Raw genomic sequence first — 21,728 nt, 5'->3', positions numbered from 1 at the left:
CAAACCTCGATAAGCAAACGGAGTGCTGCAGTAGGGAGCTTCAGGGAAACATCACTGGTGCGGCAGCTGTGTGCTGGAAAGCATTTTTTTTCTGACGGCATGAGAGGTATTATTTCATTATTTCGAGCACTGAAGTATTTTCAAGTATTTCCTGAACGTTCGAGCACCCTGGTTTCAACAAAAACTGAAGTCTTACATTTATACCTAAATGTCTCGCTCCCTCCTTTCCAGAGTGCCACACAATCAGTGAGAGAACCGCTGCCAGTGTTTGCATTGAAGAGGGTCAGGAGAGGCAGCTCTGTTTGACTTGTTCTTTGACCTGTGCGACAAGACAACAGCCAACGTCGCCTCTCTCTCATGTTGCCCCTCTGCAGTGCCACCTAATGAAGTCAAAGAAAAGAAATTAGCCGAGCGTTACGTGGGCCCCATTGACGGTGTCATTAAGGTGGCCCGGCGCGGGGTTACCCGCGCTAACTTGCAGGGGCCTGCATTCCTGTGTTTGTTATTGGGATGGTTATTTACACTGGTGGACAGAGGAGCTGGCTGCCTGGTAGCGGGGCGGAAGGAGGGGACCCAGCAGTGGCTTCCTCCCCCGGCTGGATGACAATTAGCAGCAGGGAGTAGCTTGGACAGCCATTCAGGTCCGTCCGAGTGTGGGAGAGGGAGAGCAGTTTTACTGCCAGTAAGTTATAGCTGTCCGCTTTTCACAGCTCTTCACGCGCACGCTAAGGGCTCTGTGTGAAAGCCACCCCTTCAGAACACTGGGCACCTGCAAGCGAGATGCTGCCATTTACACTGATTAAGCACTACCGTTCCCTGCCGGTGTCCAGCGATTCGGTGAGTCTGAGAAAGCCATGTGTCATAAGAGCAGCAGAATGTCTGCCAGTGATGAGGGTAACTATCGTAAGGGCAGCATCTCTGAAGAATGGAAGGGTCGGCCAGGTAATGTGTGGAGTTAACCAGGAGCTGTAGGTCACGTCAGGCCCCAGGCCTCATCTGCATTGGAGCAGCTGCTGAAGACTTTGTTTGGGTAAAGAAATCTAAACGAAGGGAGTTAACAGGTTTGACCTGTTGGCCCGCCAGTCAATTAGCTAAGCAGGATTAGACTACATGGCCACTGCATGTTTTCAGTCCAAATCAACAGCAGTAAGTCATAAGCAGTAAGTCATAATGTAAGTCATTTTTAAGTTATTAATAATCTTTTTGAAGCTGACGACTATATTAAGAGTAAAGTGCTGATAGAGACTGAGAATTTTTCCTTTTAATGGTTTATTTAAAATGTAAGCTTTTTATTACTTTCTATTTCATCATTTTATGCATTTGTTAATTAACTAAAAATGACCTATATTCATTGCCATGATCAGAGTATGAAAATGCTCCTCTGAGAACTTCGGAACATTTGGGACTGTGCGTCATGTGTGAGAGTTGGCTCGAGGAACGCAATCGTTTCTTGTCTTGTTTATTTACTGCCTCATTAGCATCCACAAGCATAAACACGTTCAGACACTAACTAACAAACAGCCCCCTGAGTATTATGGTTGCAGCGGAAAGTTCTGATGAACTGCATTCATACTTATTAAATCTGTGTCTAGGTGGCCTACTCAATTGAATTATAATTATTTGTTATTTTATTCTAGTTTTATTTAGTATTTTTTGAAAACATTTGTGCATTTTTAAACCAAAACAAACAGAAAACTAACAGATAATTGTTATATATTTTGTGTTGTACAGTGCATAAATCAAACTACTAATGATTTAGGGTCCAAGCAATCAGGACTGAACAAAATAACAAGCCAATTAATAAAATGAAAACTGAATTATTTAATCTTATTGTCCTTCCCTAAAGTGTGATAGGAGCTGCAAACAAACGCACAACATGGCAAACTCTCTCACAACTGATCCCTGTATGACATAAAACTTTGTAGAACACTTTCATGTTGCTGGCTATTTCCAGGCAGAATGCCACCAGCATTGCCTGCACTACACAGGTCACTGATCTGAGAACAGCCTCTGACATTCTCCCACTCAGAATTAATTACCTGCTTCACAAGCAAAGCCGAACTGTGGTGTGGATCTCCTTAGAAGTCTGGTGGGTTCCTCCCCCCAAACTGCCCCATAGACTTTCAGATGGTTTCAGTGCATAGCTCTTTTCTGTAGAGGATAATCTCGCTAGGGACCTTGGCACAGGCGCAAACCCACGCTGCACTGGCTGCCTGCATTAGCAGACAGCTCCAAACAGTCATGGGGGAGGCTGGTGACGTAACATAAATTAGACCACCAGGGACCAGGGAGAGCTTGCTCTGAAGGAGGGCAATATTATGGATAAATGCGGAAAGTCTGTTTCCGGCGAGTTAGCGAGAGAAAGCAGGGGAGGACCGGTGACTGGCAGCACTGAAATGCTGGATGTGGACTCGGTGATAACTGCTCTCAAGTTCAGGTGTACTTTGTGTCGCACTGCCCCAAATAAATTTTCCTCAAGTACACACTCAAAGTCAGACATCTAATTAGCATGATTTGAAAAGACAATGACAATTTTAATGCATCTTCCCCGTACTATGAATAAACAGCTGATCCTTCGTCTCCTGTCATATTAATAAATCTGATACGCTGTTTAATATCAGTATTCAATATTCCCATTACTTCAACTACGTATAAGTTAACTGCTAACGGTAAAAGGTGTAACTCCGCAAGCAGTGAACGGATGCGATCCATCGTCAGGTGCCAACGAAAGCCGGGCCTAACGGCTTCCTGTTTGTCATGTTGTCGTTTGTTAATGGCCAGACCTGACCGTGGATGAAGACTGCAGGACTGGCCAGGGCTCGAGAAGGAGAACACTTCAAGTGTGATTAAGTGCGGATGAACACAGGGAGACCCAGTGGCTGCTAATTAACCCTACATTGTGCATGGTCAACAAAGGCACAAAAGAACAAAGTGGAATTCGAATGCAAGAGATTACCGAAATAACAAAAGACCAAGTAGTAGATCGTGCTCCCGATGGGGAATTTTCACACCGATCGCGACAACATGGGATTAGATCAAAGACTGATGAAGTTACATTAGCGGGACAATGGAGCCTTGTTATTCAACAAGAGGCATCCATCTGCACGTCACTAAGGCTCATTACAGACAACTGTCAGTTTCCTCAGGATTTAAATACAGTGCTGTGAATTTCAAGTCTACAAAGATATTTCCTGAAGGTTGATGGATGTTTCTCAGAAGCATTGTTTGGGCCATGATAATCCTTTACCACAATTCTCCTCTGTTGTGAGGTGACAGAAAGGGACATCTTCTTTTAAAATGAACACAGAAAGAGGACTGGCTTCACTCGCTCTATTTATCAGCTTTAGCGGTCGGCGTCTTCTTCTTCTCTTAACACCAACCAACTCCTAACTCCTACTCTCACTGGGTCACTGGTAGTGCACCAATGGTGCTCTGGCCCTCCACCTTTGACAGGGGAGGGAGGAGTATGCTCAGGGCCGGGGGAGGTAAGGTGTGGTTGTTAGGGTTAACACCTGTCTTCTCCCCAGGTGGAAGACTACTAGTTGATTCCCCTTTGTGACAGTGCTAATCATCTGCCTTTCCCTTGCCTGCTGGGTGTGGCTCTCAGTGATCTCTGCCTCTCCCTCACCTTTGCTGATCCCACAGCCTTTGAAGTATGGCAGAAAGTGTTAGTTTACGACACAGGAGATAAGATCTCAGAGAAAGGGCAATCAATTAGCTTGTTGTGGCACCTCTCCTAGGGGAAATAGCAGGGGTACGAAAAAAAACCCCGAAATCCACAGTTACTGTTCTAACATATATAACACCTCCGAGCGAAGATCCTTTAGCACCCAAGTACTGCCGTGCCAAATCTGCTAAGCGGCGTCTTTAAAGAGAGCCGTTTGTGTTTTTACTGAATGAGCTCACGAGGGGAGAAAGGGTGAGGAGACACCGAGTGTAGCTCCATTCGGTGCGCTCACTTGAAAAATATTGCTCCAGTGTAATTTCAAAGTACTTGGCAAACATGCACACCACAACGCTGGAGTTTACTCTGAGTGACGCATTTACTCAAGGAGCCAGGACAATGTGGAGCTTTTAATCTCCCAGGCAACTACTGCATATTCACAAACCACATGGCTCCTGCATGTGGTTTTGCCACAATCCCACCGCTCAACTCTGATATGGTCAAAACTTCAACTTTTAGCTAACCTTATCTACTTTTAGATTACATGAAGGTATGTTTCAGATGTGATTTACAGGTCAAACAACCAAAATGGCAAGTCAGACCTCTAAAAAGACACGTAACCTTGCTTAACTTAACAGTGTCTGATGCTATCTACAAGTCAGCACTTTCTCAGCACTTTGTACAGACGCGTTGAGTTTCATACGGCAATAGTCTGGACGGTGGCCAACCCCTATAGTCCTCCAAGACAAATAACACAGTGTGCAAACCTCAGGTTAATACTCTGCTTTTATGCCCTGTACACATTCATTCTCCAGTATGTGTCAAAACTCCATGAGCAAAATCTAACACCGTGGGCTGGGGGCCAGAAACAGCTTGAGCCTTATGAAATATGATGTAGAGAAAAAGTAGTTTGGGGGTGGGGGGGGGGTGAGTCTGGCTCGTGACTGGTGACGCTGGGTACTGTGAGTGCGCTCCAGCTGACATAGCTGGAGTCTGCGGCCTGATGAATGGGGGGAGACACAGTTGATGGTTGGCTCTGTCTGAACCTGCAGAGAGGCAGGGAGGCTATAGGGTGCAGCATGTCTCTGCAGGGCAAGGCAGGCTCGCCTCATGCTTAGAAGCTCTTGCACGTGTTATGACAAGTGTTAATTTATGGGATTTAAAAAAAAAATTTATTATGGTACATGGCATCAACAGTCAAAACACACGGCTGAATTCACAGTGCCGAGCTGCTATGCACTGCGCAGGAGTTTTAAAACAAGCGTGTCAAACGAGAGCATGAAGTGAGAAGCTAATATGCTTTTAAGCACCCTCAACGCACAAATGTGATGAATTAGGTGTGAAGAGGTGAACTCAAACAAATGTGCTTTTGAGGCTGCGGTGCAGGTGACCTTGGGAACCGGTGAGACGGGGCAGCACTTCTGCAGTGAGCTCGGCTGAGAGCAAAGACCTTTAAAACTAAGATCCTCTCTAATTGTCCCTGTTATCACCTTCCTTGGATAATACACACCCTTTTCTTGAATAACAATTAGTCCCTTTTCTCTGCTCCTGCTATGCTGAGTTACCTTCATTAGCACTAGGAGGGAGTTTAAGAAATGGATCGTGAGTAAGAGACCAGGCGTAACCAGCCAACACACACCTTTCAACAGTAAACTGCAGTTATTAGCTAAGAAAACTACCACAGATGAAGAAGAAATTACAGGATTACTGATTCAACAAAGTTATATGATCTAAAAAGGCATATGGTCAGGTAGTTTTATATATCTGCATGTGTCATATGCTTCACATTTTTGGATAATAAGGAAAACATGTCAAGTGTGTTTTCCAATGAAATAAAACAAGCCTCAGATTCTGTCCCATATTCATGAAAGTTGCCCCACATTCATCAGATAGCCACTCAGAGAAATATGGCATACGCCTCCCGCTGACGTCATTAGTTTCACAGTCACTGCCCAGCAGTGTGAATCAGATGTTGACATTCTAATTTCATGCACACTTGGGTGTTTGGCCCGCTCGGCCTCCCTCTTCACCACAGGCCACTGGTGCTCTGGCTGACCACTACTGTCCACAACACCTGCATCTGTCAACCACAGATGTTTACTGGACCTCCACTGGGGACGTTAACATACTATATACATGCAAAAAAATGTGTGGTAACTCACACATGCTCATCTTCAAAATAGAAACGGAGTGAAAGGAAAATTAAACAGACACATTTGAGTCATTTCAGACATTTGAAATCCTGTAGACTTGAAACCCTGAGAAAGATCAGGCATTGTTTAATTGTTAACGTCCACCTAGCAGTCAAAGGAATGACAACGTGAATATTTTATTTAATGTTTAGTTGTGAAAGGGCCACACAGAGACTGAGCTGTTAACCAGGATTAGCTGGGAATCACTCATTAGCTCAGTCACTTAAGTGATTGCCAGCTGGCAGTATTCATGCTTTCTAGTTTGTAGTTGTTCTGGTAAAACCAATAGGCCACTGGATTACAAAAAGAAAAATACTAATGTTTTATTAAAAGCCATAGGTTGCTGCATTATGGAAATAAAAATAGCCACCAGCGAAGCATAAACACATCAAAACTTGTCTACCTTCTGCAAGCAGTTTGTCACATTTGCAGAGTAAACTTGGTGCAACTTTTGCTTACCATAGATTAATTTTTATCACTTTTACAAACACGGTGTTGACAGCCAAATAATAGGAGAGGAAATCTTGAGAGTGTGTGCTGCATCTGAGCCTGGCCCCATTCTGTCACAGCACACCTTGCTCAGCCCCTGCCTGAGTACACTCCAACAAGGAAGCACTGGCACAACGGTGCTTCTCCACTCACAGTCGTGAAGTAACTGGCAACGTCTGTAAGATAGCTCCACACGCGACCTTTCAGAACTTAGCTTTCAATTTATGCTAACATAGTATCCAGAAAGAGTCAACTTAAAAAAAAAAATCCTGCATACAACGGATTCAGTGACACCAGACCATACATTCATGTGTGTATTACACTGTGTATAATTATACGACATGCATGTAGCATAGCAGCTGCCCTGAATGTACATTTTTGGAATGCCTTTACCCTACATATGACCTAAGCGTCAAAGTTCTACCTAGCATTTCCAATCAAACTGACTTACAGCTCATTAATAAATGTGTTATAAATAACCAGCCACCAGTCCTTTCAGCTTTTTCCACTGGAGGTTAAGTTGACGTTTTGTACTAATGCCATAGACGGCATGCATTAAGGGAATCATAAATTATGCATGCTAATTACCTTGGGTTTCCACTTAATGAATTATTTTAATTAAACAACCACAATGTTGGTTTGAGTGGCATGCTCTATATTTTATCCCCTGACCAAGATGACCTTCTCCATAGTAGGAGTGGATCTCGAACATGTAATGGAGGGGAGGGAGGGACACACAACAGTTTTGCCTTTGATTAGACAACGCAGTTCATGTCTGTGCTAATGAATAGGGGGAAGGACCAGCAGAGGGAAAGATACCACGCCTAGTTTCATTAACGCTAGAGCCACAGCAAAATAGTACCAGACCAGCAGTAGGCCCTGAGATACTGAAAATACAAGGGTAATAGTTTTTGCTCTTGTTTTTCATCCCAGCTGTTTTCAACGTGCATAATACCATCATGAGTAAGCTGAGCATACCGGAATACCTGGAAAGGTATGGAAGCACAGTGCACTCTGTGTCGCCACTCCTATGTTGGCGTGCAGCCAGAGGCTTAGCTGTAAAAGACTTTAAGATGATGCACTTAGCAAACAAACAAATACACAAACAAACAAGAGCTAGTTTATATGGCCCACTAAAGGTTAAACGAACTACCTCCTAAAAAAAAATAAAAAATCAAGCAGTATTTAGGAGTATCTTTACAGAAGTAATTTCACATGGGCTTCCAAAATATGATATGACCAAACGGTTTTCAAAATAGCTAATAGGCAGTTTGTTTTGAATTATGTCTAGGTGAGTATTACACGTCAGATGGATTACTCCGACAAACCACCGACAAAGATTGCTTCATAAATGTAGATTTCAGAGAGCATATTGTCGATATTAGTCAGATGGGAAACTATACTGACATCTCCGTAGAGGTGAGTGTTATTCAGCAGTACTTCACATAGATTAAATGACTGGATAAAGTTTAAATATAAAAAGTCATTTAATCCTACACACCAGTCTGTAGGCTACTATAACGTAAAGTAAACAATCGTGCAACACACACCCCGACAAATAAAGGAAGGGGAAAAAAATCAGTGTTGTGCAAACAGAGTCTAAGGGGGAGGGGTTGGATTTAAATTCCAAAGGGGACTCAGAACTCGTTTCCTAGTACCCCAGTCAGCTATGTGTTTGTGAGAAATCAGTCTTTTTGTCTCTCTGAAAAAAGGCTAAATCTACATCGGTGGCCCAGTCTAAGTTTGCAATTCTTTGCACTTTCTATTCAGCTGAATGAGAGTGAATGAAGTGGCCAGAGACCCTTTATTTGATCAACTCAATTGCATAAAGTGACGGAATTCTAATGTATTTGCTTAATATCCCGGAGAAGGCTGTTGCTCTCTGTGTGGCGTCGCGAACAATACACCTGTTTCTTGCATTCCTTATGAATGGATCACCGTTAGTCTAAATCTGAAAAAGAAATAAATATGAACTATAAATGTAATCGGGCTATCTAAAATCAAATTAAATAAAGCGACAATCATGCGATGCAAAGTGTTAAGGCAATTTCGAATAAATACAAAGCATAAACAGTGAAACAGTAAACAGTTAGACTGGAGTTTTCAGCAGCTATCCACTGGTTAGACTGGTTACTACCCGTCTAGTTTTCTTAATACAGACGCTTATGTTATCTTCATAAATTGCACACTTATAGCATTTCTACAAATACAGTTCAATACCAAATTGCGTGTATATTTGCAAAAGGTGATATGGGGCTGTTCCGAGCGCTTCATTGTGAGGCTTTGGAGTGAGCGCCGCGGATGAATGAGTGGCTGTCTGCACTGTGGCTATGGGATAGTAACTCCATGCATCCTAATCAAGCGCTTACTTGATTCATTTATTTCTGCCCCTTAGATGTGGGTATTCCAAGAGGTTTGAGAGTTAACCCAGTGCGTGCCCAGATCGCTGCAATCTGAAAATGTAAATCGGCGCATAGTTTATCTGTTTTTGCTATAAATATTTGGTTATGATAACCAAAATAACTTGTGAGATAGCCCTAATTGATATGAAAATAAAGACAGTGCTAAACGTTAGAATGTAAGACAACAATAACAACAACAATAATAAACTACCCTTCTCGTTCTATTGTAAAAATGTGTTTGTGTAATTGTGAAGAAAAAAGGAAAATAAACAAAACGCACAAAAAAAGAAACACAGGAAACATTGGTGGTTTGCGTCATTTTAATGAAAAAATATTCTGATGACCAAGTTTTATAATTTAATGCAGACTTTTTGCACACTTTTTAAAAGCACGCATGCTTGCAGCAAACAACACAAAGTCTCGAAAAGGCATGCTTTATATCTGAACAAAAAAGTACAAATTTACGGCATTTAATACACATGGTCACCACGGCTTTAAATTAAATGCTTCACAAAACATCTCCTGTAAAATAGAGATCATCTAAACTAAAAAGTGCATTTTACACAATTTTATATCACTTATTTGCAATTATTAACATATTTACTTCGTCTTTTATTACTTTACCTGTAAATTTATTTTTCAAGTTTGATATCGTAGCATACATTGCAGATCAAGAGACCACGTATTTGGTATGCAGACAGAAAATATTTTTGTGGTTACTTTTGTTGTTGCTCTCAGTAGTATAATTTCGGGAAATAACGTGTAGGTTGATCAGGTTGTCTGCATAAACTGAACAGTTCAGAAAGATCTAAAGGTCTAAATAACTTTAGTATGCAAGGTTTTCCAATCAGTTGACTGAACTTCACACTGTAAAATCAAACATGTAGGTATGTTTTTACCAGTGACTTTGCTAGGACTCATTTTGTGACATTAAAACGAACAGAAGACCGTGCTTCGGACTTTTTGTTTTGTTTCGCCAGCAGCCGTCGAGGAGGCCTAAAAGAGCAAATACTGGTAATGTAGTGTAGGTTAAACCCCTCGGCTATGCTGTTCTTGAAAAACAATAACAACAATAAAATAGACCTATGCTCAGTCCGCATGAACAGACGAATACTATTTAAAGCAACACACAAAACTGGGAAACACGTACACATAAATTAACATCACTGCAACACATCGCTTCTTGCCTTGATTGTAGCGGTAATTTTGCGGCAAACGTTTTCAAGGGCTAGAATTAAAACTCGACTTTGGAGAAGGTGTTGACCCACAGGCCTAGTTCGCATAAAATTCCGACAACTTTGCCCATGTCAGTGCACAGCGACCGACTGCAGCGTGGACGGGTTTGTCAGAGTCTCGCTTGGGGCAGCAGGGCTGCTCTGACTGGTAGCTGTCTGCGGAGACGTAGGGCTCAACGACTGTGGAGAGTTCGACAGGAACGCAGGGATGTGGTGAGGCAGCGCCGAGAGGCCAGGCACCGATGCTGGGGTTGGTTTAATTGGCACTGGGATAGCCGGCAAGGTCTGTCCCCCATGGCAGAGAGACTTGATGGGCACGCCGTAGGCACTGTAATCACTGCTCGCCATTGAAATTGGGGCCGCGGTGTCGATCACACTGGTGCTGTACATATGCGGCCAGGCGTTGGTCAGCTGGTTGTGCAGAGGATAGCCAGCAGACATGGACTGCATGGTGGAGAACGCCAGTCCCCCGGGCACCTTGTACTCTCGGGCAATGATGTTCTCGATTGCAAAGGGATGCTTGAACGTGGACGGCTGTGACACTCCCAAATTGTAGCTGGACATCTGCGGGAGATGTGTGCTCGTCGCTGCTAGGGCGCTGAGCCGCAACTTGGCATGCTGCTGTAGATAGTGAGCAGCATCCGAGGGCTTGCTCGGTGCCAGCTGATCTGATGTCATCACCTTGAAACGTTTGCGGCGTCTAAGGAAACTTCCGTTTTCAAACATGTCGCCGCAGTTTGGATGAAGCGCCCAGAAACTCCCCTTGCCCGGCTGATCTGGGCGGCGAGGGATTTTGATAAAACAGTCATTAAAAGAGAGATTGTGCCGTAGAGAGTTTTGCCATCGCTGGGTGTTTTCTCGGTAATATGGAAAACGATCCATAATAAACTTATAAATTTCACTAAGTGGAAGCATCTTCTCTGGGCAACTTTGAATTGCCATCGCCGTGAGTGAGATATACGAATAGGGTGGTTTCTGGTCGCTATAGGTGTTTCTCCCCGGTCGAGGCATCCTTTTAAATTATCTACTGTACTTACTTAAAATGAAGGAATTCTGGTCTTAAAGTAAAAATGAATTTTCTAACCGCCGAAAGATCCTAAAATATTGATGGGTTGGAAAAGGAACAGTTACCGAATGTTGTCTGTCCAAGTTTCGACGCGTTGAAAGTTGGAGGACGACGGTATACCATCCGTTGTTTGTGTGCGGGAACGCGGAGGTTTTGGCTGCCGAAGGTCCAGTAAGACGTCCTATAAGAACAAGTCTGCCTCTTGGAAGAGTTGTGATCTTTACTTAAGCAAGCTTCTTTCCGAGTCAGCTGAATGGACGAGATCCCCTGTCCTCTTCCTTCATAGGTGAGCTAAGCAGCTGCCTCCATGTCCTTCCTCTAACCATCTGATAGTTTTATGTGGTGACATGAGCAGAAAAGACCCCTGTAGAGGCGCATCATTAATGTGCCACTTCTTTGCTATCACATGACAATCGCCTTGGGAGGAGGGGCTGGGAGAAGGGCATAATCTGGTTTCATTTACACCTATTTACATGGACACCTTGGGCCAATAGAAATCATTTCCATTTGAAGACAGAGCAAAGGGGTGAAAAGGCTCGGCAACCGGAATTGAACTGCGATGGCACCCAGTAACAGTGTGTGAAGGTATGCGCTAACCTTTCTGTGTGCTTCGCAGGGAGCTTAGTCTACAATTCACACGTACAAATGGAGCTACTAAGCAATGGGATGTTTGACATGGAAATTGGCTGGCACTAGCTCTCAGTTTGCATTGTATTGTCACGGCTACTTTTTGTTGTTTTGCTGTCATGACATAGCTCGTATGACTTTTGCTTTGCTCTTTGTTATGGTCCTTGCGAGCAAAATGTGAATTGCGCCGCCAACGTAAACATGGGGATAACAAATTAAACGCTATCTTTACGTCGGGCTAACACCACAATACTGTGTATTTGCATTTGACTGTAATGTGCGCCGCGTTATCTAATGTAGCAGTGAAGCCGTTCAGAGTCGTTTATCCCCGTAAGTGCGTGATTTTTTTCAGTTGCATTTCCCACTGTGGGAAATACTGAAGAAAAATGCGACACAGCCTAATGTATTTGTCTACTGCTAAAACGTGTAAAACATATACAGTAAGTAGTTTATCTAATTAATGTGATCTAACAGAAATGACAATTGTGTGATATTTAAATGGACTAATCTCTTCATCGATATTAAAATATCAGGGAAGCTCATTATTTCTATTTTAAATGCGCAGCCACACGCGACAATATTAACCGAAGCACTTGAGAAACCTCTTCACATGGCAAATGAAAAGCCAGTATAAACATAAAGACAAAAATTTGCTTGGACTTCATAACACAAATATTAGTAAAGCACGAGAATAAACAATGATAAACACAAAAATAATGGCATCATATTCGCCAAACATATTTCCTGTAACATTATGAAGTATGGCCGTTGACAATGCATTCTAATTAAACATTTCGATACCTATTAAAAATAGTTTGAGATAGGCTAACTAAAATCTGTGCAACATGGTAGGCTACCATTTAAACTGCAGGATTAAATATGGTTCTTAAAGAAAATGCACAAACAGCTATACAAAACAAACAAAAACCCTCCTTGAAACGAAACTTCATGATGCCAGGCAGTCCTTTGTATTTATGTAAAACAAATTGAAAAGTACTTCAGAAATGCAAATAAAGGCTTTAGGGTGGCGTTGCGAAAACTGTATAAAATATCCATAAGTCAATTATATGAATGTGAAAACCAAATGGAAGCCTATTTTGAGCAATGCCCATTCAAGCTTTTTTCAAGGCTCACCAAGGGCTACCTTTCCGCTTGGTGGATTTGCAATACGATGGACCACACACGCGCTCACGGATTTGCTCATAATTTATGCAAATTTTCTTCCATAAATCCACAATGCGACCCTTCACCGCTATGACGGATTACGAATAGAATCAGGCATACAAGTGATTGGAAGCTATACACAGTGTTTATTCTGATGCATTTTAGCAATAGAGTAGTGCTAGCTGTTTGAGGTAGATCTCGGGAATATTTCTCGATTAAACAAGGGTTTGTGCAAAAGCAAAGAAAAGTAAAGTTTAAAAAAGCAACAACAAAAACCCAGGCGGTTAATATTTACAAAACAGGGTGAAAGTACCGAGGAAACCTTTATAGTTTCCTTGGTTGCCACACAATCACCGTCTCAGAAACACTTTCCAAGATAGGAAGTCAGCTCCACGCTGCGACTTTAGCACGGCGCTTTTATGTCGCGATTTTTTCCCCCTTCCTCATGAAGTACTTCTTTTAACTTGTCATTCCTCTGTTTGTGTATTGACAGAAAAGGGCCAAAGGATTCCGATTTTCCAGGCTTTTTTTCACAAGAAGATTTCCAAAAGAGTTCCGGCTGTCTCTGGGAAGCAACGTCGATCAAACTGAGGCTTTTGTGACAGAGCAAGTATTCTTCAATAAATCTGCAATGTTAATGTTGTGCCACGTTACCCTACTCTTCTTACCGCATTCCTTGTCTGATTCGAAAAGTATGATATTGTATGTTTGACGTGTGAGTGTACATGTGTATGCGCAAATTTACGTTAAAAAAAAATTACATGGATTTTAAAAAGGTACAGAAAGGCTTCAATGGACCTAAACATTTTTTTTTCCAAATTTTCAAAAGAACCAAGCGAACTCAAGGAGGTCATAGATCCTACGCTTGACAAAAGCAAACAATAATTAAATACACATTTAAAATATGATTCATTTAAAGCATTGCTGGCGATGAATGAATGATTCCAGTCCGCTCCCCAACTGATTCGGACACCGTCAAGCGGTTAAATTGAGCTGCAATGTTTTCACAGTTAATTATGTGCACAATGGCACAGTATTAATCTGTGATGAGAGACCACCCAACTCATCGCACATTTTTGAGGATAAAGTGTCCGGCAGCTGTCATGCAAATCAGCATTGTCCTTAACCTAACAGTTAACCAACTGAGACGAAAACGACCAGTTCGTATGCTATTTGCTCACTAAAGATTTGTTGCGGGTTTCCTTTCTATAGTTTATCAGCTATGGATATTCTTTGATGAAATGGCACCCTTGAAATGCCACCGCGATCGTGCATGGTTACACTGGACTCCCCCTCCCAGCGAACTTCTGAGCTGGAGCAGTAAAGTAGATCAACTGTATAATGTGTGCGTGAGTTTGGTCATTTGTACAAGCCGAACAAAGGTCGAGCGAAGCCAAATTGCGTTGCACTTGTGAACCGGGGCTCTAGTCTTAAGTATCTTTTACAGCGGGGGGACCGAGAACAATTTTGTGCGCGTCCAAAAAAGAGAGAAAAACAAAGGCACTTTCTGAGCCATCTCAAAGTAGAGTAGTGAGGCGTAACATTCCCAGGGCGATGGCGCACAAAAGCTAAGGTCACGGGGATGAAAAAGAGAATCAAACAGCCACTTTCACACGTCTGCCCTCAACTGCTGCTCTGGCATACAATGGGAAACAAATGTTGTTAAAAGAGGATCGATTCTATTCATTCTAATGTAGCGAATGATAGCAAAACAATATTGTCAAACTGCATCAGCGATGCTACCACCCATGCCCGAGAAGATCTGTGCGGACGACTGTACAGGACGTCCATAGAAGGTGCGGTCAAGAAATAAAACTCCGTTGCTTGAATACACTGAAAATAATCAGCAGACCGAGTAAATGGGGAAAAGACAGAACATGAAAGAAAGCGAACTCTAAGAAGAAAGAAAATGAAAGAAAAAAGTTCAGAATAATTTAGACTTACAGAATAATTGTCTAATTGTGTATCCTACCCCATTAAAACAAATAAACAAAAAAAAAATAGAATAATACATGTTACACAAATTTCTATTTGTTAACTCATTTTAAATGGTAATATATATATATATATATATATATATATATATATATATGTGTGTGTGTGTGTGTGTGTGTGTGTGTGTGTGTGTGTGTGTGTGTGCATATAAATATAACATATAAATGTTTTCAACAAGAGGAACGTTTCCTGGAGTCCAGATCGCGTGGTGACGGGGCATGGGCTATAAAACACAATGGCGCAGACCGAGAGTCAAGGGTTGGTCAAGCTATACGGCTCTTTTAAAGTGTTTAAATCTGTGGGTGTCAAAATCACTGTTGAACCGGGAGTCCCGCTGGGCTCTCTGTAAACTAAGTGTGTATTTCGCAGCATTATTAGCCTCCACTATCTGGAGGCAATGTGGGTTTACCAAAGAACTAATGAATAAACAAATTGCAATTGCTGCCGGTATAATTAACGTTGGTAATGCAAACATTTGTATACATATATAATTAAATTCTAAAATGGACAATTTTAGTTCCGTCATAATTTCACACCTGTGTAGAAAGTTTTACGATACTGGGGGTCTATATTTCCAGGAGGATACGTGGCGTGGTGAGCCTCTGCAACATTGCTGACGTTGACTAGGTTTGACTCACCTTACCTTTCTGAGCCCAGTGAGCCCAGCAAAAATGTTTAATTAAGTCTGTGGCGACTTCTTCTCCCTTGAGAAGGTTTACAGTGCAATTAAATGCCCGATGTGTGGAAAAATGTATGAAATGTATGAATATTCACGAGAATGTCAATTAATTAGCAGATAGGGGGCTCTCATTATGGTGCCCAGCCGTTTTATTTGGAGGCGTGTGTGTCTGTGTGTGTGTGTGTGTGGGGGGGGGGGGGGGTTATGTCCTAGTAATGTTAAACACTAGCTATCTATTATCTTATGGTGTAGCGTTATTACACTTAAAACGATTTGTATTAAAGTTTAGTGTTAAAGTTAAATTTGAATGTAAAATAAAATACAACGAAAAATAGACTACATTAAAATGTATCAACGATTTTTCAAAAGCTCATTCAAGTGAAGGCAGCAGCTGGACTCAGAATGCCTTTGGTAATATTGTTATTGTATGGGACGCAGTCCATTTCCCACAAAGGTTACAAAGATAAATACGAGGGCTGGCCGTTATACTTAGTCCTATATTAGTATGCATGTAAAATTAATTAGCTCCTTCTCGGTGACATCAAAAGAAGTACCTGGGAGAACAGCGCCTCCAGGGCATGCTGAACATATGCTGGGATTATAGTTAATGGACTAATTACATGAATTAGACATTCATTATACAGCACATCAGGTGTAAAGTATGTCTCAATTGAGCATGGGTTGGGACGCTAAAGAATCAAGAGGGGGTTTACCAAAAGCCAGGTCAAGACTCATTTGTCTTGCCACGTAAAAAAAAAAAAAGTGCAAGTAGGCTACAGTATACAGAAAAGATTAGGGAATTGTAAAAGTGTTTTCTATGAAAATGTTGTATATTAAACTTATCAAACTTTTTGATAAAATGAAATAAACAGAGATCATTTTAGATTGACAGCGATGTATTAACTGGAATAATCCATTCCAAACCGTCGATTCGCAAGTAAACCATCATGAGCAGATTTACCTTTGTGAATTATTTAGCGCAGAAAGCTGCTGAATGTTAGTTACATCCATGCGATCTTGCAGCTAATCTCGGCATTGAGGTTTGCGCCATACATTTACAAGAGAAAGCAGCAGTTGCTTACTTTGGCCATCAGGTGGGGCAGGGACTGAGGGAAGAGTCTCCAGCAAAACTATTCACTAAATCCGAGTATTACTTCGGTGCACATTTTTATTGTTCAGTGTATTTCATTTTGACTTTGCATTCTGGTGAGAGCAGACAATTTAATCAGTTTAAGTAACTCTTTTTCTTCTTATTAAATCTGTTTTAAACTACTGTCAATGCCACTTTAGTCTTAAGGATGAAATAAATAAAAATACTAACTTCATTAATCTTCCACATATATGCTAATAATTATATATGATGGATTAATAAGACTTCAGAAGATAAAATGCACATCAAAAAAGGGAATTCAGTACCATGGAGAGTTCCACAACATATCTCCATGAAAAATTGTCTGTTCTAAATAATTCTGTTCATATTCTAATTTACTGCTGTCACAAATGGTTACCTCCACAGTGCATCAAGAAACAAGGTGACAGACAGACTGAGAGAAAGAGAGAGTGATGGAGAGAAAGATGCGCTGCAGGGATGGATGCCTTTTACTAAGTGCAGCAGGGATCTGTAGAGACATCTGGCTCTCTGCTATGCTGCACACACATAGCTACAGACTGCAGCTCAGCAGGCCAAAACTGAGCGACACCTGTCTATGAGTGCGAGTTGGGTAAGTGTATGCAAATCACTATGAGTGATCGCATGTAATGCAAGCGTGTGTGTGTGATGCGTTTGATATAAAAGGCACCTTTAGCACAGAATGTGAGGTCCCTCACATCTCCCCAGTTCACCGGTTCCATATGGAGAGAAACAGTGGGACTGATGAGTGCTCTACCTGAGGTCAGGGTTTGTGCTACCAAGTGTGACCAGGAACATAGGGACCTCCTTTCCACCACCCCTCCCCCTCACTTCAGCACATAATTCACTGCAGCTACAGAACCATGGCATGCTCTCCTTAGGTTTGGTGATGAATGGCACTGTCTTTAACTGACCCCCTACTGAAACAGAGCCATCCCTGCTCAGCTTCTTGACTGATAGCTGTATACTGCAAACTAGCTCCCAGGGTCCCGAAAGAGAGAAAGAGAGAAAGAGAGATAGATAGATAGATAGATAGATAGATAGATAGATAGATAGATAGATAGATAGAGAGAGAGAGAGAGAGAGAGAGAGAGAAAGAGAGAAAGAGAGAAAGAGAGATAGATAGATAGATAGATAGATAGATAGATAGATAGAGAGAGAGAGAGAGAGAGAGAGAGAGAGAGAGAGAGAGAGAGAGAGAGAGAGAGAGAGAGAGAGAGAGAGAGATGCCCTTTTATTCTGATCTAAGAGTAGCCTTCATAGCATAACCTTAACCATTATAACAGAAACAGCAAAGCAGGTCTCAGATCAGCACAAATGGACAACTTCAAGGCAGGTGGGCATGAATGGGGAGGGGTACTCAGATTGAATGGTTTAGATGAACAGTGACCACACCGTAGAGTGAGGATGCATGACCCTGATATGCTATGTCAGAGTCTGTATGAAGCTCCATACACAATGCTCCAGGTCTGATAGTCTAAACATTTCATATACCCTCATACCTGGAAAGAGACACAATGGTGAATGATTACGTGCGCTGATTAAAAAGACTAAAATCCATGAATCTTGGGCATGAAGTATTAAGAAGATATTCTTGTGAAAAATGAAACATGAAGCAGATAAAAGGAGACACTGAGTGAAATATGTATGAATTACTGTGTTTTTATCAGGATCGGGGTGGTTACTTTCACAGAGAATAAAATTATGACAGTGGGCTTTGAAATGGATAATAATAGATGTTATGCATAATAAGAGGGGGTGTAATGAAAGTTACTGATACTTATATCAGATAGTCACAGTGTTTTCATGTGAAGAGAACTCTACAACAAACGTGCACACTGTGACAAGTATACATACATGTGTGCACATATGCACACAAAACACACATTAACACACATGCACGCGCAGAGGGAGAGAGAAAATCCAGAGTCAGAATCCAGAATCAATACATCTAGTTCTATGGAGTTAAAGAGAATAAGTAACCAAGTTGTAATGCTCTCTACTTAACTGCTGACCACTGTCTTCTGTTGATCTTTGTTGGAGCTATATAGCCATACACTCAGACCATTTTCTGTTTTTTTCTTAATCATTTAAATTTTCTATATAAGTTTTAGCCAGTGAGGTAAAGGAACTTAACAATAGGAGAGCTATCCTATATTTACACAAGCACTATTTAGGGCTAGTTTAATATTATGTTACATCTTACAGCTCATGTCAGCATGCCGACTGGCTTCTCTAAAATAATCCAGCTAACTGAAGCCCATCTAACTGAACCAAACCCCTATGTAAAAGAACATAAACATGATTGTCCTTGTTCAATTTCACACACAGGTGACACATTACCTTTAGTTTCTGTGTGACTACAACCTTATAAAAATGTGCTTTCTTATTTCCAATCAATGCCACTTATATTATAATAATGCCGTATTTAGCATGGTACAAAGCCAGTTCCTAAGCATTTGGAAATATTTTTTTCAATTACAATTAGGAAGAATGGGCAGCTTCTATCAAACAAATACAAAACATGCTGGAAGCATCTTAAAGTAAATTTTTTTAAAAGCCCAATGGCACGTATTTACTGTAATTGGATAAGCACACAACTGTACACATGCAATAACGTTTCCCTTTAAATGGTCTCTTTTAAAATTAGGATTCCTTCACAACACAAGTGATCAAACAGTAGCGCTAATCAAAATAGAATAAAATACAATGAAAACTGAGCAAAGAAGACCTATTCAGCATTCAGATGGGTAGGTCTTCTAATGGCGTAGGAAAATGTTCATCTAAAATATTTTATTTTTAGTTTATTTTCATAAACCTTTGGCAAGCTTGAGTTTACTCATCCTAGAATTTCTCTGCATATTTCATACCATAATATCTTAAGCACTGACTCACAAGCCATTGTCAATGATCAATATTTTCATTTCATGTTGTCTTACTAGCACTTCCGACCACAAACACACAAGGCATGGCACTCTTCCTAATGGGACACCTCTCCTTTTGGGGGACTTTAGTAAATAGTATGGCCTCATCCGATGATGAACCCTTTTAATTTGATCAGGAGTGGCCATGAGGCATTGCCTCTTTAAGTCCTGTGTGTTTCACTGAGACCTTGATAATGAGCAGGAGGCACTTAGCCAACTGGGACCAGGCGAGGGAGGTTCACTCTGTCTTTCATCTCCTCTATCTGGGGATGAGTTGCTCTCCCAGGACACCAGTCATTCTGCTAAAGATCACAGCCTTGTGCCACACACCAGTACTTAAATTAGTGTTTACCACACAAATATACATCAACAGAAGATTTTCAGGAGAGCTGTGATAAACACCATAATAACCTGGTCTGATGGTTAGCATATTCCCTAGACCATGGGCCAAATCCAGTAACTTTTATGGATCTTATTTTTTGGTCAATTAGACTTATGTTATTGGAATTATTGTTGTTTCAAAGTGTAATGCATGCTTAATGGATACCACACTAACATCACCTAATCCACGTTAGACCGTCCGCTGGCGTCCCTGACCATCTGTGTCTATGTTTATGGGTGAGTATCTCTTTAAGCAGTTAGAGCCTGTCAGAGACATTCAAATACTTTAATTGGCTCTGATTTACATTGCTCTAAATTAACGCCACGGCCACTGTCGAGCACAAACAGGGGCCTCCCAGTAAATCATGAAGCCGTTAATAAGGCCACGCAAACAGTCAGCTGAGCTTGGCGAGGCTTTCCTGCGCTCCTCGGGAACTGACCAAGCCCATATGTCTCCTGCTGCAAGCTAATATCCATGACACGTTTGCGAGCACTAATTCATTTGTTTAATAAGGAGACTACCAAACCTGAGCTGCCCAGGGAGTGTGCTAGGAGGACGGCAGGAAGGTTTTATTAATCCATAACTAATCAAAGGCCAGGGGAAGCAGCCTCAAACAGGAATGTGTCACACTAGAATATTTGGCTCTGTGCTAAAGAATGCTAATAGTTAATGCAGTGCAATGGTGGCATCCTCATCTGCTTTAATTATTCTGGCAGGGGCTTCTAGTTACTTTTGCCTGACAATGAGTCCAGACACTGACACTGAAAAGCCTTTTAATGCATATGTAATGTTTAGGGGCAAAATCATATTGTTTTGAGAGATAATGCCTTATCAAGTGTTCTTCATTGGTTATGATCGCTAGCGAAAGCTGGTGAAGAGCAAAGAGAGAGAGAGAGAGAGAGACAGACGCAGTGGTAACAGCAGGGTGAAGGAGTTCTGCTTCAGTGTGAGAGGAATTTAAAAACAAAATTTAAATTCAATTAAAATTCAGAAACTTTTTTATCAGTGGAAGAATAGTCCTAGGCATGAGTTAAGCTTGGATTCTTTCTGTATGCAAGAGAAAATGAAGCTGTAAAACAGTACATAAACATATTTACTTTGGCAGGCTTTCATCACTACCTAAACAAAAGCACATTTATTTATTGATTTCTGACTAAACTTAAAGCATAATAATTAAACAGCAAGATAACCCACCCAGTGCATGTGAATACCAGTGAATCCCAGAGAGGGGCAGCCACACATTAAAGTCCTGACAGGGAAATCATAAGAAATCACACAGTCATATTTCAGCAGTACCACGTCTTTGTTTGCAACTAAATAAAACCTTATAATTTAATGCACCACACACTAGGTTCTGTCAAAATTCTGTCACTGGTCTTGATGGGGTTGTGTTATGGACCATTTAAACAGGAAACTGCTTTGCCCATAGACCACATAGATAGTTCTGCATATAGACCAAGATATTAACTGCTTTTCTCACCCTCTTAGTTCTACAGTGAGGTTCTTTAATACTGTGATAGAGCTTTAATAATAAGAGCAACAAAATAAAATGACACTGGACAACCACTTTAGAACAGGCAATCCTAAAGGTCAACACCTCTCCTATTTACGGTTTATGTGTATTACAATCACAAGTTATGGTTCAATGACTTTACTCTCCTTTAAATATAATCATGACATATGGCCTATTCCTCTAATGGCCACAAGAACAATGAAATGGTCGGCTAGGACTGTCCAAATTGCTTAGCATAACGGTAACGAGATGGCACAAATCTCTTTG

At 41.4% G+C, this 21,728-nt stretch overlaps 1 protein-coding gene across 1 annotated transcript; it reads right to left on the bottom strand.

Moving 5' to 3' along the window:
• Positions 1-9,053: 9,053 nt before the first annotated feature.
• foxb1a (forkhead box B1a) lies at positions 9,054-11,437 on the bottom strand. The gene has a single exon (XM_027003267.2). The coding sequence runs from the start codon at positions 10,991-10,993 to the stop codon at positions 10,055-10,057; it is 939 nt and encodes a 312-aa protein (XP_026859068.1). The 5' UTR covers positions 10,994-11,437; the 3' UTR covers positions 9,054-10,054.
• Between the last annotated feature and the right edge of the window lie 10,291 nt (positions 11,438-21,728).

Source organism: Electrophorus electricus, chromosome 2 (genome assembly GCF_013358815.1).
Source record: "Electrophorus electricus isolate fEleEle1 chromosome 2, fEleEle1.pri, whole genome shotgun sequence".
NCBI lineage: Eukaryota > Metazoa > Chordata > Actinopteri > Gymnotiformes > Gymnotidae > Electrophorus > Electrophorus electricus.
Note: the sequence above shows the minus strand (reverse complement) of the source record. Positions and strands in the feature narration are given on the sequence as shown.

What these genes read in the sequence shown, in the direction of transcription:
- foxb1a (XM_027003267.2), bottom strand. Translation starts at nt 10,993, where the DNA reads ATGCCTCGACCGGGGAGAAACACCTATAGCGACCAGAAACCACCCTAT.